Raw genomic sequence first — 27,686 nt, forward strand, 5'->3', positions numbered from 1 at the left:
TATTACTTTAAAACTTGTTAACGTCCCCAAAACCAACCCTAAAATGAATACAAATGGGAAGTTTGGAGTGACAAAAAAAACACTAATATATATATATATATTAGTTCGCCGTCTTATTCATTACAGTGTTCCAAGTGGACCTGTTTGGGCTAATTGAGTGCAGACATGCTGGTTCAAACAAGTAGTTTTGGATAGTATGCACTAGCGTAAGGCCAGAACACATTGACGGTCAATGGTGTCAACTCCTGGAAGCCCAGGATTGTCTATTATTTTTTTATATTGGACTCCCATATAATATTGGACTTCAAAATTTGGAAAATGGTAAAGGCCACCAATTTTCTTTAGACTATGCTTACAGGCAAAAACCTCCACTATGAGTCCTAAAGCTAAGGAGTTAACCTGAGTAACTCCACCAAGGTCCTATTAAAACCAAAACCTCTGACTGAAATACCCTATTACGTGTCATACATTATATGCACCAACTGCCCCTTTCAACCCATGGCTAATAACTTCTTACCACATCACGACACACATATTACATTTTTGAGAATTATTTTTTCAATTTAATAATATTATATGAACACGTGTGTGCGTGCGTGTGTGTGACATTTGTGACCCAACATGCAACATATTCTATAAAAGAAAAATATATACATATGTAATTTCATTACTTACCCCTATCTGTGTCATAAAGAAAGACATAATGATTCCAGCCGTAGTGATCTAGCAAACTGAGGAGAGCCCCCCGCAAAGATGGTCGCAGCTGCAGCACAAACTGACTTTCACCTTCTGTTGGGAAACTTGGCGTGATGAGAGAGATGTGCAAAGCACTGCAGAATGAGGTCAAGGTGTGTACAGATCTCTTGTCATATAGTCCAAAGATGGCAAATACTCCTCTTGAGTATTGGGAGCAAACTGAAAGGAAACATAGCGATCAATGGAGAGAATTCACAAGGTATATTCGGTCATATTCATCGGGAGGAATAATTCCATTATTCACGTTCAGCAAATAAGAAATTTCAGTTTTCAAGCAGGTACGCGGCGCAATACTAACAGGCGCACTCTTTCTTAAGAACTTTCTGAGACGTCTCTCAACGGGGGGCTGCTATAACACACAGCAGGTAGTGAAGAATACAAAGGATAATCGCTTCCCTCGGCCTACACGAGAATAACCCATGCTATTTATATATAGACGTTTTCAATGTGTTTTTGGGAAGTTCTAAAGTTCTAGTTCTGAGAGTTAAAACGCCAGGTCGCATACTAGAGTACCCAAATGTGAATGGGAAGGGTAGGGGTAAAATGGGTTGGATTGGGTTTTTTTTATATGGAAATCTAGAAGACCCAGAACTATTATGGAAGGTTTCTAAATCTGACTAGGCCTTGTATTTACCACAACCTTGTAACCACTGTTTTCAAATAGTGCATTCTAATTAGTTTTATTATTTATTGATTTATATAGCATCATCATGCTCAGCTGTGCTGTACTATAATATACCAGTGTGTTCCATTTAAGTGTTGGTAGCATAGCCCAATTACTTGATTACTACTAGTAAATGTGCTATGTCCAAATTCATAGCCGTTATCTATGTGGCATGAGTACCCGCAGGGCTGTCATGAGAAATCTTTGGCCCCCGAACAGGCTTAATGGCTAGGCCCTCTTGCCCCTTCCCTTATGAAAAATTACTGCAGTTTTTTCTGAAGTAATACTGCAGTTTTTTGGACATGAAAAAACTGCAATACTGCACTTTTACTGCAGTATTACTGCACATTTACTGCACTTTTTTTTATATTGCAAACCTACAGTTGTACTTCAAAGTACTGCAGCTTTATTGCATTTGTACTTCCGAACAAAAATAACTGCAGTAAAACTGCAGTACAGTGAAGTACAAATGCAGTAAAACTGCAGTAAATGTGCAGTAATACTGCAGTAAAAGTGCAGTATTGCAGTTTTTTCATGTCAAAAAACTGCAGTATTACTTCAGAAAAACTGCAGTATTTTTTTTGTAAGGGCTCCATCAGCCCACCCTACGTCCATCCCATTGTTCCATCCATAAGAACACTGTATTAGAATAGGGGCGAGCCTAGGGTTTGTGGCACCAACACCATAGACTGACACTTGTCCATCCCATTGGATAACATCATACACTAACATCCACACACGCTAACACCAGTACTGGGCATACCCTTCTGATGGTGGCCCTGAGGACCTGAAGGCATAGGCACGAGAGCTAAAACTAGCCAACCTAAAGTTTCTAGAACATAGGCTAGCACTGTGTATAGGCATAAATCTGTCTCCTATGAAGTCATGCATTTTCAATAACATCTGCCCTTTAATACACCATTAAGATTGTATGTGACACAGGGGGTCTCCAAACTGTAATATTAACATTATAAATTATTCACAATTCACAACATTTTAAATTATTTATTCTAACATGAGTGTTCGAGATGACAATTCCTGATCCTAAGAAACATTATTAATATGCCAAGATCTGCCAAGCTCTGGAAACTTCAAATAGATACTTAAAAATACCTTTTTTTTTTATGCGATATTTAAATCTAACTCAATGATTTCTGCTTTAAATATTGAAACGGCGCCTATGAATCATAAAAAAAAACTATACAGATATTTATCATTATAATGCACTTTATACAAAACATCATGAACTAACCGAAAAGATTTATATGTAATATTAAGCTTTCAGAAACGGCATGTTAATGCTTTTGACGCCGCATGAATAAAAGGTTAATAACAAAAGCAGGCGTACTTGTTATCTTTTTTTCGAGTGTTCGAATCCGACAATTTTCAGAATATTCAACTATAAACACCAGCTGGGATAATTCTAACTTATTTCGGTTAGCGTGGAGAAAACTAAGAAAGCATATCCCAACACATGACTCACGTCTGTCTTAATAAATGAAATATTGACTTATTTTTAAACAAACGACTAACGCAGCCCTTTATTGGAAATTGACTAATAAAACAACCAGGATTCATCTAAATACACATACGCTTGAGAATTAAAAACACTCAATCTGGGTTTATTTCAGAAGGTTTTTGTAAAATAGCCCCTTATCGTGGGTTTAGAGGGGGGGAAAATGTTTAAATGTTTTATGGGGACCCTGTGGATGATCCATGGGTGTTTGTGCATGCGCGGGGCTAATAGCTGTCATTTTACAGTAATTTCCGGCCGGTTATACCTTTTATTATCAGCGCTTAATGGGAAACCGGGTCTATATCTAACAAAATAAGTGGCATTATTATTTGCTAAGCTCTGATCTGAACAATTGTTTGTCTAGAGGGCATCAGTCTTTTTTGTCATACACTTCAATGCTAGGTTTTCACTTCAGCTTGGTAATGTTCAGAGAAACGGCGGCTGAAAGAAATTCGGATGAAAAGAAGAAGGCTGTTTTGCAATTTAAAATAACATATTTCACACGACGAGTTTTATCTTTCTTACAAGAAAAAAAAAGAGTACTACATTGACTGGGGCTTTAAACAAAATCACTTACTGTTAACATGGGACCAAAGTCTTGCCTTAGCTAGACCGACTATCATTAATTTTGGATTAATAAAGTCATATCAGTCAGTCAGTCCTTGGTCTCATCTTAGATTAAGGATAGTTTTATGCTTATCCCATGCAGGTTTGAGTTCCCTCATTGTATTAGGCTCTACTTCTACTTCTGCTGGCAGGTTGTTCAAGGTATCTACCACCCTCCCAGTAAACTAAAGGTTCCACAAAGGACATCTAAGCTATAGTAGCTACAAAATTATATATTGATAAATATTTAAATGATATCATAGCAAGAAACCAGTATGCCTCCCTGATTAATACCACATTCCACTCTGCGAAAATATATTTCTAATATATTTAGAGATTATTATTATTAGAGATTATTATTACCCAGAAACTCTCCTCTCTACCTACTTACATCTCACATCAGGAATATATATATATATATATATATATATATATATATATATATATATATATATATATATATTTATTAAATTTTTTTATATTTTCATTTATTATTATTATTTTTTTATTATTTTATTTTTTTCTACATAAACTCCACTTCTCCATCCAGCAGTGACACCTCAAAGTAACAATAATTTCCTCTGTACTTGTGTTTTTTTTTTTTTTTTACTGAAATACCTCTCTAATTTTGATCTGACACGTGTAAAATGTTGCCGAGTTCATTAGAGCGAAAATTGCAGCTGGTTATTATTAGATTTTTATTACTAGGCTTTTTGCCTTTTTTTAAACACATGTTAAATTTGAAGTATTTATTATTTGAATAAGAGAAAAGTCGTATTCCAGCAACCTACTCGTAGTTCCAAGTGAAAAGGAAGCTTGTAGAGCTGCCTCCTCCTTCCCAAAAACCATAAATCTTCCTCCACTTTAAAATCCCTGAAAAGGTCTGCCTCCTTACGTTTAGCATATATCTAACGCCTCTGCCATAAATGTTTCAATCCAATCCTACTTTGTTCCCTTTGTATCTAATTGTGTTAAATACATAACCCTGTAACTGTATTGTATCATTGTAAATGCTTTCCGGAACGTAATTGAAAATGAGAGAAATCCAAATGTATTTTTTCTTGTGTGTTACTCCTAAGGATTTGCTAAATTTGATGTGAGGCTTGAACAATTAAGACAAAAATCATTATTTTGTGTCCTCTACCAATAGTGGCATATTCTGGCCTGATAAGTTGGGGAAGCTACTCCACTGGAAAATTGTGGGCAGATTGTGGGCCTTTTTGGGAGATTATGGCCCCATGGTACATAGGAGATCTCTGGCAAAACAAGGGAGATCTCGATCCATAGCACACCCTACTTGGTGTTTTGTGTCGTTCTAAATAGAATGCCAGGATTTTATGTCATATTCTGGTGCTCTGTAGAATAGACGACAGCCGTGGAGGTAGATGCAGGGGGCATTGCTCTGGCACAGGCCTAGGGCAGCACTGGACATAAATATACCACTGTCTACCAAAACATGAATTACATACACTCTACATACTCCAATATAGTCACTGATTGGGAAAGACCCTGCGTTGCAAAAACAGCATGTGAAAGCTGCTTGGCATACCTGGGAACTCTCCGGGAGAAGCGCTGGTTCTCCTGGTCAATACCTGACTCCTCCAGGTCGCGGGAGCACGGTCTTGACATGCCCCACTCCCCACCCATTTCCCCTTTAAATGTGGGTGTCAGAGGGAACGCCCACTAATGTCAGCGGGAACACCACCAACCTCAGCAGAAATGCCCCCGATGTCAGCAGGCCCGCCCATCCATGTTGCTCGGCAAATGGTGAATTTGCAGACCACTTCCACTGTTGGCACTCACGAGTGTCTTTGAGTCTGCCATAATGACTATGAAGCCAGAGTCACTGGGGCTTTTTTTACTAAGCTGCTAGTAAAAGATGTCTCCAGTAGCAAGTTGAACTACAATATGTAAATTTACTAATGCATCTGCAATTGAAAAAAAAAATGAGACTTCAAGTTGAAAAAGCAAACAACTCACAGATTAATCGACACCTGAGTTGCTTGGAAGTTGCAAACACAAGTTGGAATTAACAACTAATATTAACAAATAATGAAAACTAACAGCATAAATAATATTATAAAAAAGAAGAAGATCAGGAGTCCACAGGACCCCCTATTAACTAATTGAGGTCAGTGATTGCCCCCCACTTCATCCTCTATACTATCTGTGGTGGTGTCAGGGACCTACCTCTGTTCCCTGCACAGGGCCCAAGCGTACCCCTCTCATTCTCATCTACTGCACATAACTTAGAAACCCTTGGGGGCACCTGTGCTTCCCACCCCTATCTACTGGAGAAGAACCATTTGGAGAGGCACAGACCCCCTCCGCAACCTTTAACTTGATCACAAATTATGCTAATAAAACAATCTCAAAATCTGATGCACCTTTCCCAAAAATACAGATCCTGGATCAGATATAAAACTACCTTTAGCGTAAAAATAAAATGAACTGAAAAAGAGCAATACAAAAGCATCAATGGCAATCAAACCAAAACCAAATAAAAAGTCCCCGACGCCTTATATCTTGTAGCGCAACAAAACTCAACAAAGAAAAACAAGCTGGCAAGCAAGACCTTGCTGAAGGCTACAGTGAGCCAAAGACAAGAACAATAAAAATGAGTCTTGTATGGCGTGCAACCGCCTAGAAATGAAGAATGTGTCAATATGCTTAACCTTTTGAGTGTCAGGAGAATTCTACAACCACCTCCAGTACTAAACATTTGACTTTTTAGTTAACTATTTGGATGGCGGTAATGTTTTGATCGCTTTTAGGTTATACGTAGCGATTCCAAAAACAATTACCCTATGAGTGTTTATAACATGCAGTCCATTCAACATATAAATAAATTAATAATTGCATCATCAGAAGAAAAAGGGTAGTCTCAGCACAAAGATGACGTTATTAATGTTCTCAACTCAAGGACCTTTTTGTTAGACTATTAATATGCCCAGAGATCAAGGATGTGCTACGAGTAAATAAAAAGTACTCTGAAACCCTTACAGTGCTTAGTATGCCAATCAGCAAGCACTCATTATCTCGGAACACTGTGTATCCTGGCCTCGGACGACTAGGAGATCGCCTTCTTGGGTCGATCGAGGCCCCCGATGTCCTGCTGCACAATGGACGAGTTATAGGCGAGATCTGGTGTCAGCATTATATCTCGATATTCAACACTTAATACTGTTATGTAACTCTTCCTTGTCCAAGACCTTTAAATATGTATGCACTGATCATACTTGTATATGTTTTATAAATCTATGTTCACACTATAAGTACTGCCATGCGCCCTTAATGTTGCATATTTCATCTGCTCCACTGTGCATTATACCCCTGGCATCCACAGACATTTTTCTAAGGGGTCAAAGCCAAGATCAAAGTTATGTTTCATTCTCTCATTTTATATTCTCATTAATTCCAACCAGTTGTTTGCCTTATTAAATGTTAACATCATCTACTTCTTTCAAAACATACAATTGCCCTTCATGCCCTGAAGGTTCCTCCACATCTGCCTCCACTTGACCCATGTGTATATGTTATTTTGTAGGTGTTCTAAGGCTAGGTTTCCACTTGGGTTTTTGTCCTGCGTTTTTTTCTTGATGAAAAACGCCAGGAAAAACGCCAAGAAAACTGCCACTGCATTTACCTGCGTTTTGGTGTTTTTTCTGGAGTTTTTTCTGGCGTTTTAGCCTTTCTGTGGAAATTGCTTTTTTTGATCTTAGGCAGTTTTTCCAGCCTTTACAAGTTAGAAGTTTCACCCAGCTAAAAGGGATTAGGATAAATGGCAAGTATCTGCCCTCTCCTGATGTCATTTACTTGGTAGACCCTTTTGTCTCTTTTCTGTGGTTTGTAAGGCATGCTTTATTCCGAATGTCTGCTCCTCTGGGAAGATTGGCCCCAAATGATGGTGCAAATTGTTTGCTGTTGCTTTTGGCACGCAGGATCCAGTCGCGTATGTTTGTAATGGCATGTTTGTTCCAAATGGTGTAAAATTCAATATGAACTTTGTTTTGTTTCCAGCCTATTTCTCGTAGGACACACAGATACTGGGTCCATCCTCTGCATTGTAACTGTGGAAAAAAACGCCATAAAAAACGCCAAGGCAATAAACCCACATGGCTTTTTCATGGCGTTTTTTCTCTCCCATAGACTTCTATTGGAGAAAAAAGCCAAGATTTCCTTGCAAAAAACGCCAGAGTGTCAACATGCTGCGATTCTGAAAAACTGCCACAGAGCCCAAAAAAGCAGAAAAACGCCAAAGAGGACTGAAAAAACGCCAAACAGAAAAACGCCAAGTGGATATGGCATTGTGCGATTTCCTATTGAAGAACAGCTAACATCTGGCTGCAGCGTTTTTTCACTAAAAAAATGCCGTGTGTCTGAATTGGCGTTTTTATGGGCGTTTTTAGCAAAAAAAAAACAAGTGGAAACCTAGCCTTATAAGGACCTTCTTGGAATTTTTCTAATGCTGTGGGTTGTAAGCAGGCCCGGACTGGCCATCGGGCACACCGGGCATTTGCCCGGTGGGCCGGGCCACGGCAGGGCCGCATTGACTTAGGGGCTGATGGAGCTGCAGCTCCAGGCCCCTACCCTACCAACTGCGACCGGGTCCGCCACTCTAAGGGGCCGGGAAGCCCCCACCAAGGCCGGCCTTACGGGTCTGCGGCCGCACAGGGTTTAAATTAAAACATCGGGGTTTTTTTTTTACTTTATTTAACATGGAGGATGTTAAATAAAGTTGAAAAAAAAAAAACCCCGATGTTTTCATTTAAACCCTGTGCGGCCGCAGACCCGTAAGGCCGGCCCTGGTGGGGGCTTCCCGGCCCCTTAGGGCAGGGCCGACCTTTGGGGTGTGCGACCGCACAGGGCGCCACACTCCAGGGGGCGGCCGCCACACTCCAGGGGGCGGCCGCTCATCAGGGGGTGCCAACTTGCGGCACCCGGCACCCCTCCAGAGACGGACAGTAATGTCCGCCGCTGGAGGAGCAGGCTCGCAAGGGAGCGGTATCGGAGGTCTTTAACAGACCTCCGGTTCCCTTGAGTGATTTTAAGCCGGGTTCAACCCGGCTTAAAATCACTCAAGGGAGCCGGAGGTCTGTTAAAGACCTCCGATACCGCTCCCTTGTGATCCGCGCGGCAACAGCTGTTGTGCGCCGGGGTTTGTTTTCAGATCCCGGCGCACAACACTGAAGCCGCGCCCACCGCTGTCCGTGCCCTCTGACCCGGAAGAAGACAGAGAAGACAGAAGAACTGAAGAAGAGGAAAAGAAGCTGAAAGAAGAAAGGAAAGGTAGGAAAGCATTAAGTGAGAGTGGATTGGTGTATAGGTGTGGATTAGTATATATGTGTGGATCAGTATATATGTGTGGATTGGTATATGTGTGTGGATTGGTATGTATGTGTGGATTGGTATGTGTGTGTGGATTGGTATGTGTGTGGATTGGTATGTGTGTGGATTGGTATGTGTGTGGATTGGTATGTGTGTGGATTGGTATGTGTGTGGATTGGTATGTGTGTGTGGATTGGTATATGTGTGTGGATTGGTATACGTGTGGATTGGTGTATGTGTGTGGATTGGTATGTGTGTGGATTGGTATGTGTGTGGATTGGTATATGTGTGGATTGGTATATGTGTGTGGATTGGTATACGTGTGGATTGGTGTGTGTGTGTGGATTGGTGTGTGTGGATTGGTGTATGTGTGTGGATTGGTGTATGTGTGTGGATTGGTGTATGTGTGTGGATTGGTGTATGTGTGTGGATTGGTGTGTGTGTGTGGATTGGTGTATGTGTGTGGATTGGTGTATATGTGTGGATTGGTATACGTGTGGATTGGTATACGTGTGGATTGGTATATATGTGTGGATTGGTATACGTGTGGATTGGTAAGTGTGTGAAAGTGATGGGTGTTATGCTGTACTATTTCCAATGTCTTTTTCATGATCTAATTATGCTCTAAAAGTACATCATAACTCCCATCACTCTAAACTGTTCCATACAGTGGCAGAGCTGGGAGGCAGAGGCCTTGCACCCCCACCGCAGGACTCCTGAAAGGTAAGTGAACTTCAAAGAGGGAGAGGGTAGATAGTTAGGAGGGGGTAGTTGCGGCGGGCTTAAGGGGCTCTGCGTTAATGCGGCCATATAGGACCAGTCAGTCCGGTCCTGACTGGGCCTATTTTAAGGTGGGGGCCTGGAGCTGCATCTCCATCAGCCCCTAAGTCAATCCTGCCCTGCCGCGGGCCCGGTCGCAGTTGCTGCTTGCTCCGGCAACAAGGTAAGTAGGGTGAGGGAGGGGGGTGCAGTGAAAAGGGGCAGAGGGGGGTTAGATAGTGAGAAAGGGGGAGAGGGGATAGATAGAGGCGGTACATATTGAGAAGTGGGGAAAGGGGTTACATAGTGAGAAGGGGCAGATAAGATGAAGAGAGGGGGTAGTGTGAATGCGTATGAGAATGAATGAATAAATGTGTGGATGAATTGTGTGAATGCGTATGACAATTAATGAATTCATGTGAGGATGAATTGCTTGATTTGTGAGACTGCATTAATGAATGTGTTAATGATTTGTCTGAATGATTAAATGCAAAGATGGTACATGAAGGGTGGGCTTTAACAATAAATAAATAAATATGGGCTGCTCAGGCTTAAATGCCCGGGCCTATTTTTTGTCCCAGTCCGGGCCTGGTTGTAAGTATTGCAACTGTTTTGTATCCCATTGTGTAGTTTTTTTAAATGTCATATATTTTTCTAACTTTCAGATTAATGTTTGAAATCTAAAATAATACGTAAAATACAGGAAAAAGTGAACAGTTTCATTTTCTTAATTGCATCAATAAAAATGGCGCAACGTCTCATTAATTTCCTCCTGTTTGAACACAACGAGGTCTATTTACTAATAAGTCCAGTCAATATGTTATAAAAATAATTAAATACGTAGGCATGAGTTCAGTATTTTGTATATAAATGACGTCATGGGCTGGGTTTATAAAACATCCCCTTTCAACCTTCCGATCAACGTAACTCTGCTTTTTATCTCACAACGGAGTTCAATTTTCCAGGGTCTACAATAGAACTTCGTGGGATGTTAATTAATTTGGAGAGTTTGAGTGGCTTCGGAGTGTTTTATGCATTGTTCTTTTTGCGTGGTTCTTACAAAGGAAAAAGAAAGGTGGTGACTAATGTTCACCTTGAGTTTACTGCTGAAGAACATGTTATTCAAACTTTCATAATGAGTAGCGTGCAATTTTTGGGGTGTAACAAGACGTTTTTACATTTTCTTTGTATTATGCTAATTTTAATGACATCACATGGATTTTACCAATTAACAGTGATGATTTTTTCCCCTATTACTTACTTAGTTAATTAATGTTCCTTTAGATTCGATTCTAAGAATGCTACCTCCTGTAAGAGCAAGAGAGAAAGTGCTCTAGAATACCATCCCTGACATACAATATATTAATCTCTAGAAAGCCACTGAAAAAATAAATTATATTCTCAAGTCACTAGGCTTTAGGCTTAATTTTGGTGGACATGCCTTGTTAAATTATTGTCCAGGATCTTGCCTTGCTCTATGTACTCTGTGCCCCCCTCATTCCATCTGCACTTGCCACCCTTGTCCTTAATTGGGCCTTTCCCATTTATCACAAAACAAAATTATCACATGTCAAGTCATGTTACTGCTCATTGACATATACAGGAATTACGCAATCTTCTATTGAATAACATGACAAAGTAACCACATACTCTAATTCACTTTGTATCTTCATAAAAAGCAAAATCACGGTGGTATAATATTTAATAATATTAAACATTAACACATATTTAGTCCGAATGTATCAAGGATAGCACAGTTTCATTTAAACCTATGTATGGAGTAACAGCATATAAAGCTGCTGGGTGCTCTGCCTTTAGTCAATATGCTTATTTCCAGTGAAGTCACTGTGGTAATGTATTAATGCATTTCTCTTACCCATGCTAAAGTACCCTGAAGCAATGTACATTATGTCACTTGGTGCGCCGGCCAAATACAATCCATGAGGACATTCAATTTTTAACCTTCTTTGCAAACGTTCAGATATCTCTAGTGTAGCGTGATGCTATGGGGTTTAGTTATATAATACAAGAGTTCTATTTCTTATGTTATTATATCATTGGTTTCTTGAATGCAAGGTTAAATAAATTTAAAAAAAAAGTACTAAAAAAACCCATATAAATAATTGAAGCTTAGAATGCATAAATGGTATATAAATTGTATATTTAGTTTTATGAGTAAAAAAAATAACAATACCCATTTAAAATAAGGAAACATTAGGCGATCATTTGTACTTTAACGCTAAGTAGTCCCTAAATATTAATTTCTTCATTTTAAGTGCTTGTTTTTGTGTAAGAATATTATTTTAGCATGTATGTGTTAGCATGTAGTCCCTGGGAGAGGGGAAGAGAGGGGCAGAGGACGAGTGAGTGTATGTATGTGTAAGTTGATGGTGTTAGAGTTAATTTTTTAGTGTGTGTGTGTTATCAAATGAGCACTTCCTGAATGAGGACAGGAGTTTTTTTAGCCCTGAGTTGCCTAGCAAGGAGTGGGGACCCCACGATAAGATAAGATAGGGGCTTAGATGATCCCAACAGTAAGGAGGCTCAGGTGTAGGCAGGTTAAGTTTAGAAAAATTGGCAATGCACAGATAGGTGTATAGGTGACCAGCAGGCTGGAATCATTTATGGGTACAGGATACAGTATGCCAGGTAATGGGAAAAGGACAGTCTGATGCAGCCGAGTTCAGTTCACTAAATGGGTAATCAGACAAGCCAGCACGATACACGGGTAGGCCAGGGTGTGTGTCTGGTAGACTGGTAAAATGAAGAAGTAGAACACATACAAATGGCTAATATGCAGCTGGCGGAAAACATATTAATCTAAAACAGAGCATTATTTTTGAAAACTCTTTTTTTTAAGGTAATGCTAGTAATAAAAAAACAAACAGAAGTTGCCCTTTAAGCAAGAAGAGATAAAGATGTGACATCCAACAGATGACTGCATAACATCATGTTACCCACCATGACATCATATGACCTACAATGAGGTTTTCTGCCTGAAAGTTTCAAAGTTTCTGCCTTTTGTAAGAAGTATCTGTTTGTATCACAATCAGGGCCGGCCCTACCATGGAGGAGAACGGGGCAATTGCCAAGCGCCTTTTTTAAAAAAAATTTTAAGCGGAGCAGAGAGAGGGGCGCCAAATGGTTTTCGCTTACCCGCTCAGCGCCCCTCTCTCTCCTCTGCGACACCGTGGCAGAGCACCGTGGACTCGCCGCAGGACTGCTGAAAGGTAAGTGCAAAGGGGGGGGGGATTGGGTAGATAATAGGGAGGGAGAGGAAGGGGAGATAATAGGGAGGGAGGGAGTGAGAGGAAAGGTAGATAATGACCCCTGGCGTCGGTGGGGGGGGACGGCATTTTAAACTTCGGCCTAGGCGGCATTATGTCTTGAGCCGGCCCTGATCACAATGGAGGGGTATTTTGTGTTAACTGATTAGCACTCCCTGCAGAACGAATATTCTGCTCTCTGTGAAGGATTGCAATGACCTGACATTTTCTGAAATCAATGCTTGCTGATTAATAAGCATCTGCTTCCCAACTTTGAATTTAATCTTTGGTGCTGGACATTTTGAAGTTAATGCAATAGACTGGTAAAAACTTCATTAGGTTTTATCAATGTATTAATTCTAGTAATGGATTCTAGGTTAATTACGAAAAATTAATGTTTCAATATTTATTGTGTTTTCTCCGTTGATACTTGTGGAAATAGTCCTTTCATCCACACAGTTATTTCTATGCACTTTGGATACATTGTATCAATGCGAAAAGCTTCACAGTGGAGAAACGTACCAGTTATGAATTTTATCCAACACAGAAACAAGAATATGACGGCAGATATAAACCACTCGACCCGTCTAGTGTGCCCATTTTTCCTGATGAAGAGAATCAGACTTGAATAAGTCCGCGGTCTGGTCTTAGATTCACATAATTATGTTTATTGTATTAGCCTCTACCACTTCTGATGGGAGGCTGTTCGATTCATCTACCACCCTCTTGATAAAGCAAAACTCCCTTACATTACATATAAACCTCTGACCCTCCGGTTTTAGGTTATGGCATCCCGTTGCGACATTTCTCCTTTGAAATTAACTTGTTTCTATCACATCTCCTCTCTCTCTCCTCTTATCTCCAAGTTATACATATTCAGATCCCTTATTTTTTCCTAAAAGTGTTTCATTCATTCATTTTGGTACCTGTCCTCTGAAGTCTCTCCAAAATGTCAATACGAGGTCTCCAGAATTGTGTACAATAAGCTAGGTGAGGTCTGATCAGAACCTCCTCCGGCTACTGATGCCTCTCGCTATACAACCCAGCACCCTGCCACGCGTTCTCAGACGCTTCATTGCATTAGAAGCATCTGTCGGCTCTAAAGGGAACCTTGTGTTATTCTGGCTTTGGAGACTCGAAGGATTGTGTAGATTATTTTGGGTATATGGTTGGGGATGACGTTGTCTCAACTTTTTGATATCCTTGACAAATAACAGAAATGGGTGCTTGACCTTAACTCACTTCTTCTAAGGGAGCTTTTTTATTTTTTTTTTTGCTTTCACTTGGTAAATGTACTTAAGACATTTGGGAAATCAGAAGCAGTCACACAAAAATAAACATAGCACATCAGGTTCCTGAGTAATAAATCACATTGAATGAGTGCTTAGCAACAAATCCATGCTAACCTTGAAACCCTCTGCTCCGGCATTCGAGGATTTAAGAATTGTCTCAAAAATGTTAGTAAACATTTTTTGCAGTGCCAGTACCTGATCCCGTGCTATTCACAAAATCTTAAAATCTAAGTTAGCAAAATATTTGTATTTAAAAAAAAAAAAATACCCGGTGGCATATTATGTAATATTGTCTAAAAACATGACATTTATTCCTCTCTCTGTCATCTACATATATATATATATATAGATATATACCGTATTTGCTCGATTATAAGACGACCCCGATTATAAGACGACCCCCCAAAATCAAAATATTAATTTAGGAAAAAAACAAAAAGCCTGAATATAAGACGACCCTATAGGAAAAAAAGTTTTACCAGTAAATATTAATTCATGTAAATATGTTTTTTAAATTTCCTTTTATTTGCCAACCTGCCCCCCCCAGTTATGCCACTCTGCCCCCAGAAATGCTTTATACCCCCCCTATTTGCCACTCTGCCCCATGATATGCCTTATACCCCTATATGCCACTCTGGCATATAGGGGGTTAAAAGGCATATCATGGGGCTGAGTGGCATATAGGGGGTTAAAATGCATTTCTGGAGGTATATATGCATATCATGGGGCTGAGTGGCATATAGGGGGTTAAAATGCATTTCTGGAGGTCCAGAAATGCATTTTAACCCCCTATATGCCACTCAGCCCCATGATATGCCTTTTAACCCAGCATGTACTGGCTGCCTTGGCTTGATAGGAGTGTGATTGCTGCTAACAGCAATCACACTCCTATCAAGCCAAGGCAGCCAGTACATGCTGGAACCTGGGGATGATAGTAGTGGGATTACAGCCTCCCTATGCCATGCTACAACCCCCACCCCCCTTACACATCCATGCTATCACACACAAACACACATTCACAAACATTTAAATACTCATTCATTCCATTAATCACACATACTTCACACATTAATCACACATACTTACCCAAAAACCCTCCCCCACCCCCTTACCTGAACTGCAGATCTCTCACTCGAAGACTTCTGCAGGGGACCGGCTGTACCAGCAACTTCTCTGGCCCCGCCCCCAGAGGAGGGAGGGGGAGATAGAGTTCTGTGAGGAAGCTACAAGCTTCCTGTCCTCCTGCTTCTAACGGAAGAGACGCTGCTCGCGACCGGTAAGCAGCATGGCCCCAGCCATTTTTTTGGGGTCTGATTAGAAGACGACCCCGATTATAAGACGAGGGGTATTTTTCAGAGCATTTGCTCTGGAAAAAACCTCGTCTTATAATCGAGCAAATACGGTATATATATCAACTTTACATAATACATTAAAGATTACATACATATATTTTATTTTATTTTTTTACAAGATTGTGCTGTTTATTGTAAGTGCGAAAATAACATAGGAAACAGTAAAAAATGGGTTATTAAAATCAATAAACTTTTATAATCTAAAACATATGCTTTTCTGTAACTTTGTGTGTATGTATTATTTTTAATTTTTTTTGTAAAGCTGTAATTTAGAAACATTGTATTTAAACGTCAAACCTGTGGCCTCCATACAAATGCCCCAAGCACTCGCATCTCCAGGTTGCCATATCCTCTCTCCCCACTACTGTCATCTCAGTAGCCTTCCCTCAACCAAAACATCTCCTCTTCATCTTACTCTGTTTGCCTTATCTACTATATGGAATGCTTTGCCTTGAGCAGATGATTTGTTTGCCCTCCCTTAAAGAAGACATTGTAGACAACAAACAAATCCTTCTGGTCGGCCTTACCGAACGCAAAAAAAATAGGTCTTATGATTTAAAGCAACCCAGTCCATAGGATTACATGCTCTGTGTAATTGAGAAGTAGACCAAGTTGCCCACTGGGCATTTTTCACTTTGCCTACTACAGTCCTCATCTCAAACACTACTTGGTCCTTGGTCTTGTCTTTAATATAGCCTTTTGCATACCCAATGCATCTGTAAATACATTAACATGTACTACTTTTCTACACACTAAACAAGGACTGGACTGGAGATGATGAGGCAGCCCTGGTCCGTAAAGTTGGGAACCGCACATTCTGCTTTTATGCTCACGCAGCGTGTGGTCAGGCATATCTGCACAACGCAGACCGGGTGACTATGGGGCACTGTGAGGCACTGGCCCACTGCGGGTTTGCCCGGTATGCCAAATGGCAAATGTCTGAGCCTGCGCTAAATTGAATCTAAATTAACATTCATCAGAATGAAAATTATTCAACATATCCTACATTTTCTTCGCTAGTAAGAAAAGACAAAAAAAAAAAGATTGGAATTTTGTGGATTAAAAAGGACAAATATCCTTAAATCAAATGAAACTCAACTTTAAAAAAATAAATGTAAAAGGTTGGATGCATATATTTCTGTAATGCAAACAGATAAATGGCTTGCGAGATGAGCCCAGTGGGGTGGTAAACAGCCGCAACAGGTGCAGGAAACAGATACTGCACAGAGCTCGGGATTGACATTTAACATGGAATACTTCAGTAAAGTATATATCAAGATATATTTTTCACTGAGCGGCAAGCTATTGAATAATTCATTGGAAGAGACGGGTTGGTGCTAATCATTGACAATATACTAATGCATTCTAGACAGTGATCTCAGTCTATGAAGCCGTAACATAACTATATTTTGCAAGGGACTGGCACGTAAATTGGAGATACTATCACACAGGGTTTGAAATGTAATTTTTTTTTAATTCAACCTATATTAAAATCCCATAGAACACAAGATTTTTGTAATCTGCTTCTGATCAGAGGCGGAAAATGTTTGGGCAACCCATCGATTCCAAAAATAGAAACATAGAGTTATAACGTTTATTATATGGTTTGTTAATTTGTATTTCTTTATTGTTTATGATATGGGCAGTTTCTGAATAATTTTAATGAATAATTAAAACTAATTTGATACACCCAAAGTTCATCTGTTATTTAAAGATTTATAAATATAATATATATAATTTAACTATTCTTTTACTTAGTATTCTGAGCTAGGTTACATTTAGTATCATTGTACTCCTCAGTTATTTATATAATGTAGCTGCTTGTTTTACACCTTTTTTATGCTACAATATTCAATATTTTTTTCCCCAGTAGAAACGCTGCTTCCCAACACTTAGGTGCATGGAAAGGGATAACCCCTTCACGCCAAAGCTTGTACATGTACGGGCTCACAATGCATTGGCATTAATGGGTTTAAGGGCAACCCATTGTCCGTAAGGGGTAAACTTACTAGTCTCATATTTGCAAAGATGGTATTGTTCATCTAGCTGAATCTTTGGAAGACTTCCCTACTTTTATCAGATAACGGCAAACAAAAAAAACAGCTTCACCCCCCCGCCCACCTAAAAGTAGTCAGATTAACCAAAATGATAATTAATATATTGAGAATATCCTCATTTACCAACATTTTAGTAGTTTATTCTTCTAGAACTCATCACAGTACCTGCAGTCACCATCTCCCTAAGCAGTGAATTATAGACTTTAACAGTCCTCACTGTGAAGAAGGCATGCTATTATTAAGGCTGAAATGGAATTCTTTCCCTAAAACAGCCATATATAGACCTCTAATATATTCACATATTATGATGAGGTCACACAGTAAATGAATCCAACTGAGCTAATTTATCTCTTTAAATAAAGTCATTAACTCTTTGCACCCTTTGAATCTATCTACGCTATTCCTACATGCTTTACTGCCATTTGAAAAAGTAGACATTTTACTTTCAATACCTTCAACCATGTTGATTGATCCTAATAATTTCTGTTAAATACAATATAGAACAACACAGCATCCCACGTTATCACCTAAAAAAATTGATGTTACATGTGCCGATGTACATTTCCACATGAAAACACTGTGCAGGGCACACGGAAAGGTGATGAAGCTTAGCAAAGAAGAGCAATTTTGGAAAGAAAACAAAATGAAATAACATTTCTTTAATAATTGTTTTCCTTGCTCAGAAGTATTTTAGTACATCCCATTAAGTGTTAAATGTCTATGGAATTCTAGTGCAACGTAATAACATGCAACATGCCAAGAAAGCAGGGGAACAAAATATATATTTGTGCCATCAATATCTTAATTCTGCTAATGATGTGGTAAATTAATCTGTTTTGTTTTTTTATATTGAGTGAAATATAGTTTTGTTTACTTTTAATATGTTAACTTCTTTTTCATATACAACATACACCGACTGGGTTCCCAAGCCCTAACGTCTGTTACATGAAAGTGCTGGGAGCTGTGGCCCTTTAACTAAAAAAAGGGCTACCATTTTCATTATCACCAATATTAAATCATTAAACCATAAAACCACAACATTTCCCCAAGATGGGACTCCTAACATTGAGATTGTGGCAAGAAGCTTGGGGTGCACATGTGTGCATGGTTGGGAGCGTGGCCACCCATGCCCCTTACAGGATCATCCCAAAGTGGTCATGTAGTATCTGCAGAGGAGGCCTGTGCTCCAACAACACAGATCATCAACACTGGCTCCCTGGGCCAGTCTGTAGGGATAGGAGAATCTCCTCAACTGGCCCCAAAATCCCCACTAACTGCAAAAGTGGCACACTCTTTGAAAATCAGGGGGGGGGGTTCTTAAACTCCTCACCTGTTGTCTCTGTAAGTCAAATTGTTATGTTACATACTACTTGTTGTGTCCTGTCCACCCATTGTAGAGCGCTACGGAATATGATGGCGCTTTATAAAACAATAAATAATAATAATAACGTAAAAGGTTTTACCTTTCGTTTTTTAAACAGACTCTTTTCCTCACATTCTGTATAATTTCATGACTGCGCCATAAAAATTGAATGATTCATATTACAACAAAAAAAAAAAACACACTCAAGAATCTATATTACTACATACTTTTATTACAAATTACAGGATTTAAACCCAGCAGCCAAAAGAAATCTCTTTACATTGAGAAATCATGTGGTAGCAACTTACTGCGGAAACGAAATAATAATTTACATTCTAGGTAATGGATAGTTTTATCACTTCAAATGGTAAATAGCTTATTTAAAGATTATTTCCCAAAAAGAAAGTAAATTGACAACATGAAAAAATAATATTTGAAACACATATATATATATACATATATATATATATATATATGTATATATATATATATATATATACTGTATATATACACTGTATATATACATATATATATATATATATATTTATATTATTATTATTTTTTTTAATACATTTTTGGTACATCATAAGTTAGAAAAATAAAAAAATTATTAAATAAAAATATTTCCCAAGAGAAAAGTGACAACATGAAAAAATAATATTTGAAACATATATTTATACCTTAAGTGGTGTTTGGGGAATTTTTTTTTTTTTTTTGTATTAATGTTTATAGATGTCTCTGCTGAAAACTATTAAACAATGATTGCAAACAATTTCAAATAGAACCGTTTCTTCCATTCAGAGAGAACAATTAATCAACATTTTGCTCTGGAATAAAATGCTTCAGGAAAAAAATGAGCTAAAATATCAGATAAGTGTTTTTTCCATTAATGAAACTGCTTAACTTGTTCTCGGTAAATTTACAAAATAAATCAAACAAGGCTCTTTGCATAACCCTTAAAAAAAAAAAAAGTATTTATGTGTTTCAGAAAATATGGTAAACTTAGCAAAATGTTCCATACCTTACTAATGGTATAGTCAAAAGTCTTCCTTTTTTATGAATTTTATATATTTTTTTTAAATTCATTTTAAAATTTTCAGATTTACATCAGAAATGCTAACAGGTACAAAGACCAAAAAACATTACACCTCTACACCTTAAAATAAAAATTACTTTATATGTGGATCAATCGACAATTAGACAAAACCTGGGAACTTGCCAGGGCCGGACAGCAGAGCTTGCTGTCTACCTCCCTCTCCTTCTCTTTATAGGAAGCATAAAGAATGTATGATCACGCATAGGGGCAGATCTAGTCCCAGTTAGCCTTTGAGGGGCTAAGAAAGGAAGCAAACGAGAAATGGATCTAGGCCAGTATCTCCGTTTCTATAATTTTGCTAATCAAGTACTTGCGGTAGATTTATATCTTTGTTATGCTTTCACTGTCACAGTAGAATGGCCTAATGGAGGTATCAGCAGGAGTCCATGAAAAGATGCTTACAGCATCAACAATACTGTGTAGGCCACGTTGTTTCACTGGTCTACCATGGTTTCCAATATAATAAATTCCAAAAAAAATATGTTCAAGAATATCTAAAGGACAATGACGTTTTGTGAAAATATTGATGAGTTGGGGGGGGCAGTCTTTACACTTTCTTTAAGTATTTTATTGAAATGAATACAAATTGTGAATATTGCCCGTAATTGAGGTAAATGAGGCCTGCAGTTCTTTACATGTTAGTCTGGGTTCTTTGTGACCTTTTTCTGATTTTTCGTTGAGGGGTTCTTGTAGGAATTTTGGAAGGCCGGCACTAATAGGAAGGTTCACCACCGTTCCGAGTTTTCTCTATTTGAAGAGAACGGCTCTCACCGTGGTTTGCTGGACTCCCAAATCCTTAGAAATGGCTTTGTAACCCTTTCCAGACTGATAGATGTCAATGACTTTGTTTTTCATCTGCTCTTGAATTTCTTTAGACCGCGGCATCATGTGCTGCTTTTTCAGACCTTTAATCCTACTTTACTTTCCAGGACAGGTTTTATTTCAATTGATTCAACTTAATCAATTATATTTGTTTTATTGGTTGATTTGGTAACTAAGGGGAACATTTGTTTTTCACACAGGGCCAGGTAGGGTTGGATAGCTGTTTTCCTTCTATACATGAAATCATCATTTTAAAAAAATCAGCATTTTGTGTTTACTCAGGTTATCGTTGTCTAATATTAAAATTAGAGATGATCTGAAACATTTAGGTGTGACAGAAATGCGAAATAAAAGACATCTGGAGGGGGGCAAATATTTTTTCCACAGCACTGTACCAAAGTGAGTAACATACTTAAAGAATCGCAACTTTAAGTAAGAAAATGTACTTATTGAGTTTGAAACTACTTCAAAGCTTCAGCTTTTTTGATTGTGAATTGGTGTCTGGTTTCAGGCTATTACAAATGTGAGTTCTTCACTTGGACAGAGCTAGGTAATGTGTTAACCTAAAATTCTAAATAGTGTTACTTGTCCTATAATTTGGTGCATTACAGCAGTTATTCAGTTAATATTGGAATGTTTTAGCTTCCTGACTCGACATTCTTAACTAATAGTTAGGATTAAATCTGATTACCGTTGTGAAATTGGGTCAGATTTCCTTGGTCTAACTCATTATTCATTCATAAACCGTGGAAATGGATTACTAATACCCCTAATGAATTTCATAATCTTAAACAATAAATTATTTACAGAAAAATCATATAATATGTAAATGTTCATATTTATGCTTATCACAGCTCATGAAGATGTTGGCTACATGTATATTTCATTAAGATATTCTCAAATCAGATTACCTTGTCATCTATTGTTGTTATTTAATTTTTCTAGAGCTCAGGTGACTATTTTGTCTGAAATTTCTCCTCCACTTTAAAAATAGTTGAATAGAAAAATTAAGCATAGAAGCTGGCTATAAATCATGTTATGCCAACAGAAGACAGCTAGTATGTCTGCATTAATAGGCTTTGTAGAAAATGTGTGGATAGTAGACTTGTGCACAAGGTTCAAAATCATTTCAAACTTATTTTTGGTTTTTGAACAACAAATTTAATGTGCTGCCCTTTCAATTTGGACAAAATTCAGGTGTCTTATTTTCAAATTTTCAAATCAAGTTTGTCTCTATCTCTCTCTTTGTCCCCCAGTCCTGTTTGTGCCCCTTATCCCTTGCATATGCCCCCACCTGCTCACTTACCTTTTCCAGCTATTTTCTTATCTCCTCTGACTTCTTGGCAGATATAGAGACCAGGCTGACAGGGTGTGAGGAGGGGGGTAAGTTTGTGAGACAATGTCCAAGCGCATAGAAAAAAATACAGAAGAAAGGGGAGAGTGTAGTGCGCATACACAGACAGTGCCTGCTTTAAAATTTGCTTAAAAATAATCTAATTCTTGCTTGTTTGTAGAGGTAAATTAATACAAAACTTTCCTAACAGACACTGAAATGGTTAATTGCCATTTGCATATTAATTACGCTCCTCCTAAAATTTTAGCTTTTATTTAACATAAAAAGGTTTAACAAGAGGGTGGTGGATATGTGGAACAGTCCCTCAACAGAAGTAGCTTGAGGGCCACAGGACACCTGAGATTTGTACTTTTATTTAATGGAATAAAGTCTTAATGTAAGGAAGACTTACTTTACTGAAGGGGGTGGTGGATATGTTTAACAGCCTCCCAGTAGAAGTAAGTTAAGGTCTACAGAACCTGAGATCTTTATTTTTATTTTCATCACCTTAGGTGCTTTGGTTCAGTTTTTTAAAAATATTAAAAGTTTAATTTTTAGAGTCATCTGAGATTTTTCAGTATAGATACCTCTGGCATTGCAATAGTTAACCATAGTCTTTTTTTTTCTTTTGCTTTATGTAACCTTTTGCATGCTGTCCTTGATAGTTTCCTGAGGATTGTGCATTTGCTAATACTTTATAAGCAGCACCAGTTAGGTTTATTGGACTCAAAATTTTTAACACATGTACCGACTTTGAAAGGAGAGACAAAAAAGACATTGCTAAAGGCAGTAAACCCAAAGAAAGGACCTTTCCTGTATAATTGCTCCGGGGCCCACGGCTCCTTAATTTGGCCTTGCCTTTAGCAATCCTCATCTGGAGTGGCTTTGTGAAGGAGTTTGGCTATTCATACACTGTGCAAACAGGGAAAAGAAAAAATGTTGGTGCGCTAAGCTAGTCACAGGCTCAAATAATACAAATGTATAATACGAGGCCTACCAAACAGGTGTAAGCATGCTGCAAGAAACAGTGTATTGATGTATACAAAAAGTGTACAATGTATACAAAAAACAAAAACTGTCTGCACTTCTTACCCTAATAAAGTTGGCAACAAATATATAAACATAATATAAATGAGAGGTTTTGGTTATATGAATTGGCCAAAGCATAATTAAGCTCACCCGCCACGTCAAGGCACACTCTCAATAGGGTGAGATCCTGCTCTCACCTCCTACATAGTGGGCACACAAAGCAGTTTATACTGCTACCAAAACCTTATTAATGTGTTGGGGGAGGTGCAATTAAACCTCCTCCCTATTAACCCCTGGACAGCAAGCTGCAACCAGACTGATGAGGAGCCAACAACCTCAAATATGTGCAAACAGGGAAAAGAAAAAGTGTCGGTGCGCTAAGCTAGTCACAGGCTCAAATAATATAAATGTGTAATACGAGGCCTACCAAACAGGTGTAAGCATGCTGCAAAAACAGTGTATTGGCTGTACAATGTATACAAAAAACAAAAACTGTCTGCGCTTCTTACCCTAATAAAGTTGGCAACAAATATATAAACATAATATAAATGAGAGGTTTTGGTTATATGAACTGGCCAAAGCATAATTAAGCTCACCCGCCACGTCAAGGCACACTCTCAATAGGGTGAGAACCTACTCTCACCGCCTACATAGTAGGCACACCTTGACGTGGCGGGTGAGCTTAATTATGCTTTGGCCAATTCATATAACCAAAACCTCTCATTTATATTATGTTTATATATTTGTTGCCAACTTTATTAGGGTAAGAAGCGCAGACAGTTTTTGTTTTTTGTATTCATACACTGTGCAAGGCTAATTATGTGTAAGGATGTAAATTGCCCTAAACAGCCTTTAGTGGGTAGGGAGCAGGAGAAAAGTGGGGCCAGTGGGCATGGCCAAAAGTCACTTCTTTGCCCTGAAAGAAAGACACAGACCTGCAGGGTGTCACCTGAAATCTCTTGGTCAAACCCAGAGATTTCCAAGGTATGGTATGACTGGTTGCTTCAAGCCACTTCAAGCCAAAAAACAGGACAATGGTGAGGGTGCTGCAACTCTGGAGCTGCATCTTTTCCTAAAGCCTTTTAATATCCATACTGACCAGAACTAACACAGGAGGACACATCTCTTTCGTATTTAGAAACTGTGTGAAGCAGGTAGGAAATGCATCTGGGGAAATATGCAGGGGAGTGGGGTGGTCACATTAAAATTTAAAGGGAGCTCTTAGCTATCATATGAAAGCAAGAGACAACTTAACTTGTTAGTGACTCTACTACTGAATGCAGTTAATATTTTCAGTATTATTATAATTATTATTATTTTTATTTATATAGCACCAACAATTTATGCAGAATTTACCTCCTATTTAAGAGAAAAGGTTGCAATTAAAGAAAAGATTACTATAAAGTCTTTTTGTAGGTGACAGGTATGGACAGCCATCATAATATAAGTGCTGTAAGCATTCACACTACATTAATACTGCTAAAAATGCTAATCGTCATTTCCATGTACAGTGTCTGATAGAAAATGGAAATATCAGTTGTGATAACTGTTCTTTTCCTGATTCAGAAAGCCACGTACACTTGAACGCTTTGAGAAAGGCTGCTAACAGAGCGCCGCGATTTATACTATTCCAGGATTTCACCCATGGCATATAAAACCTTTAAAAATAAAGAATCATATAAAACAAATCGCATCCCTGGGTAGTCAGATATGATTTAAACATAACGCCATTCTGATCCACTGAACATTGCACTGTGCTATACTTCTCCCGTTTAGTTGGATATCGCAGGCAGCTTTTAGAAATCCCTTGGGAATGTAAATGTAGTATTTGTAAGGAGAATAACACTTTTTAGAAAAGGTTACCAGTCCACAAAGTGCAGCAAGATACGTCTTTAGCGGGTATCTGCCTGAAGGCATTAGCATGTTGCGGAAAAACAGACGGCACAGAAGCAAGAGGCAAGCATATTTTTAAATAACATTACATAAGATTATTTGCCTAAATGTACGGTACATTCCCCCCCTTACCTCCAAAGCTTAGCACCAGAAAGGTGCTGCAAAGGTGGCTTACACATATGAAACATACATGTAACCTTAATTTAAGTGCTAGGCAAGAAAGGCATCAACCCTTGGACCAGGCTTAGGGACCATGAATCTGTACCTAGGGCTCTTTAGCTGTATTTATTATGTGGACAACTAGCAGAAGCCTTCCCAGCATCCCATTATCACTTAAGATGATTGTGCCTGCTCAGTTGTTTGCTATTTGCTCCCTATTGTTTTCATATATTATGGAATATAATAGTTATAATATTTAGTAGGGATAAAAGTCAACCTCTAGAAAGTTGCATATCTTTGCCAAGGACATTGTTTTGTGTTTTCTTAAGTTAACTGCAGGGGGACATGCTTAAGGGCGCTGTGACATCAATAAAGATAAACAAGGTGACTTTGAAAGGGTATATCTGCATCGACTCTAGGAACATACATATCAACATTGTCCTTATACATGGTACTGCCTTGGGCCTTATCATAAAGGACATTGGAATTTGACTTCATTTTCCGGGGCTCTCTATGATCAGGCTGAGACAATGCAAAAAAAAAAGGAACATACTGTAAATTGAGTTTGATCTCGAAATTAGGCCATCATTAACAAGTGGTCCACATAGGCCAAGTCGGTAGAGTCTGTGCTGTGTTTGACCTTGATTGCCCCTTGTGGATGTGCATGTTTTGTAAGGTTCATGCAGTCGTAACAACAGAATGATTGATATCTGTACAGAAGCATTTAATTAAGTAATCCTTAAGACTGACTGTCACAATCTACAATTACAGGATACAATTTGACAAGCCCATTCTAGCTAAAGAGCTTGTCATGTCCATTTTATTATGATCATGAAACCCTACTGGACGTAAAAGGCCTACTAACTCACTACAGCTGAATTGGAGTAAGTGTCACAGAGCTTAAGCAACGAAGTCCTGATTACACGTGTAGATACACATATGAAAGTTCTGTTTCTGAGTTATTTAATATAGTGATTTTTTAATGAACTGGAATAAAATAAGACAAACATTTCCCAAAGCATTTGCTTATTTAAATTAAGCTGTGGTTATCAAAAGCAAAGTATGTGAAGCATCTCCATCAGTGGCATATCCTGGCCTTGGCCATTTAGATAGATGAGGCCTCCTGCTGTGTGTCTGCTTAATGGTCTAGTAACATGGGAGATCTTTGATTTCTCCAGTCAGCTCATAAACACTATGTAGGCCTGTGTCGAGTAGGCACGGCCTCCATAGGATCCATTCAAAGGAGCTGCGCAATTAAGACACGATACCTCCTAACCTTCTAAATGATCCGACCCTGGAATTCTTTAACTACTAACCCTTTAATGGCCTATCATGCAAATTCTATGTAGCCGCTCAGATCAACATCAAATGGCTCTAATACCTGTCATCGTGGAAACTCCAACTTACCCTTATTTAAAGATACATTTAATTGAGTCACTTGCATTCAAACGGGGATATCAACCATAACATACCGGCAACAAAAAAACACTAATAAGGAGTTCTAGATATTATCAGATCTATGTAGAGTATGAATGAGTCAACTCCTGACTGAGATTTTGCCCCTTTACCCTGAAGTTGGGGACAAAAACCCAGAGATTCATGGTCATTCAGAGGTATTAATATATCCTGGTGCTCTGCAAGTAGGACAATGGCCACCGAGGGGGCCAGACCTATGGTAGCACCTAAGGTAAAGACACTGCTGATGTCCATCTGAACATTTTAAAGGGTGAACAACCCTTTTTGAATGAAATAAAAGCTTTTCCCATGGATACGGACAAGAACACACAGTTATTTAATGTGTTTTGACACTGACACAAACTGTGGTATTAGCAAACCAGTTTCTCAAAATGTGTGATATTAAATTCTAAATTGAGCCAACTTTGATACTTAAACAAGCAGTAGCATGTCTGAAATTTTATTTCAGAGGGGAAAGCAGTAAAAACTAGCAGACATATTAAGTTGCTCATATATTATTCTGCCTACACATCTATTTTTAAAAATGTCAAATCAATACAAAAGAGGTCAAGCAGGATCAGTACAGCTGAAGAGTAAATGTTCGGAGAGAATTACAGAATAATACAAAATGTTCATTTTAACAATATATGGTTGTCATGAAAAAAGCATTTTATTTAAACACACTTTTTTTTCCAGATTCTATATTTTACAGTTTTGTACACTAAATAAACCAGTGTAAATGTATTTGCAGAATAAACAATATAGATGGAAGAAAGGCAATTGTGATACCATGTTTAAAAAATAAACCTAACATCCACATTTGGAATGCTAAGTGCAGGAAGGTCGTGCTATGCAAAATATCATTAATATACTAGGTCATGTCTAAGTAACTTGCTTGCTTTTAATGAAGTATCCAGGTTGATACCTGTGGACCAAGTTG

The 27,686-nt window shown here is 38.4% G+C and overlaps 1 protein-coding gene across 6 annotated transcripts in view; it reads right to left on the minus strand.

The window, feature by feature from the left end:
* The window catches only part of GRIA4 (glutamate ionotropic receptor AMPA type subunit 4), a 161,990-nt gene that overhangs the window by 102,046 nt on the left and 32,258 nt on the right, over nucleotides 1–27,686 (minus strand). For all 6 annotated transcript variants that reach the window (XM_053456480.1, XM_053456478.1, XM_053456479.1 and 3 more), the window contains one exon: nucleotides 676–915. In XM_053456480.1, the coding sequence (XP_053312455.1) occupies nucleotides 676–915 (240 nt within the window). The remainder of the gene's footprint in view (nucleotides 1–675; nucleotides 916–27,686) is intronic.

This window comes from Spea bombifrons, chromosome 2 (genome assembly GCF_027358695.1).
Source record: "Spea bombifrons isolate aSpeBom1 chromosome 2, aSpeBom1.2.pri, whole genome shotgun sequence".
Lineage (NCBI taxonomy): Eukaryota > Metazoa > Chordata > Amphibia > Anura > Pelobatidae > Spea > Spea bombifrons.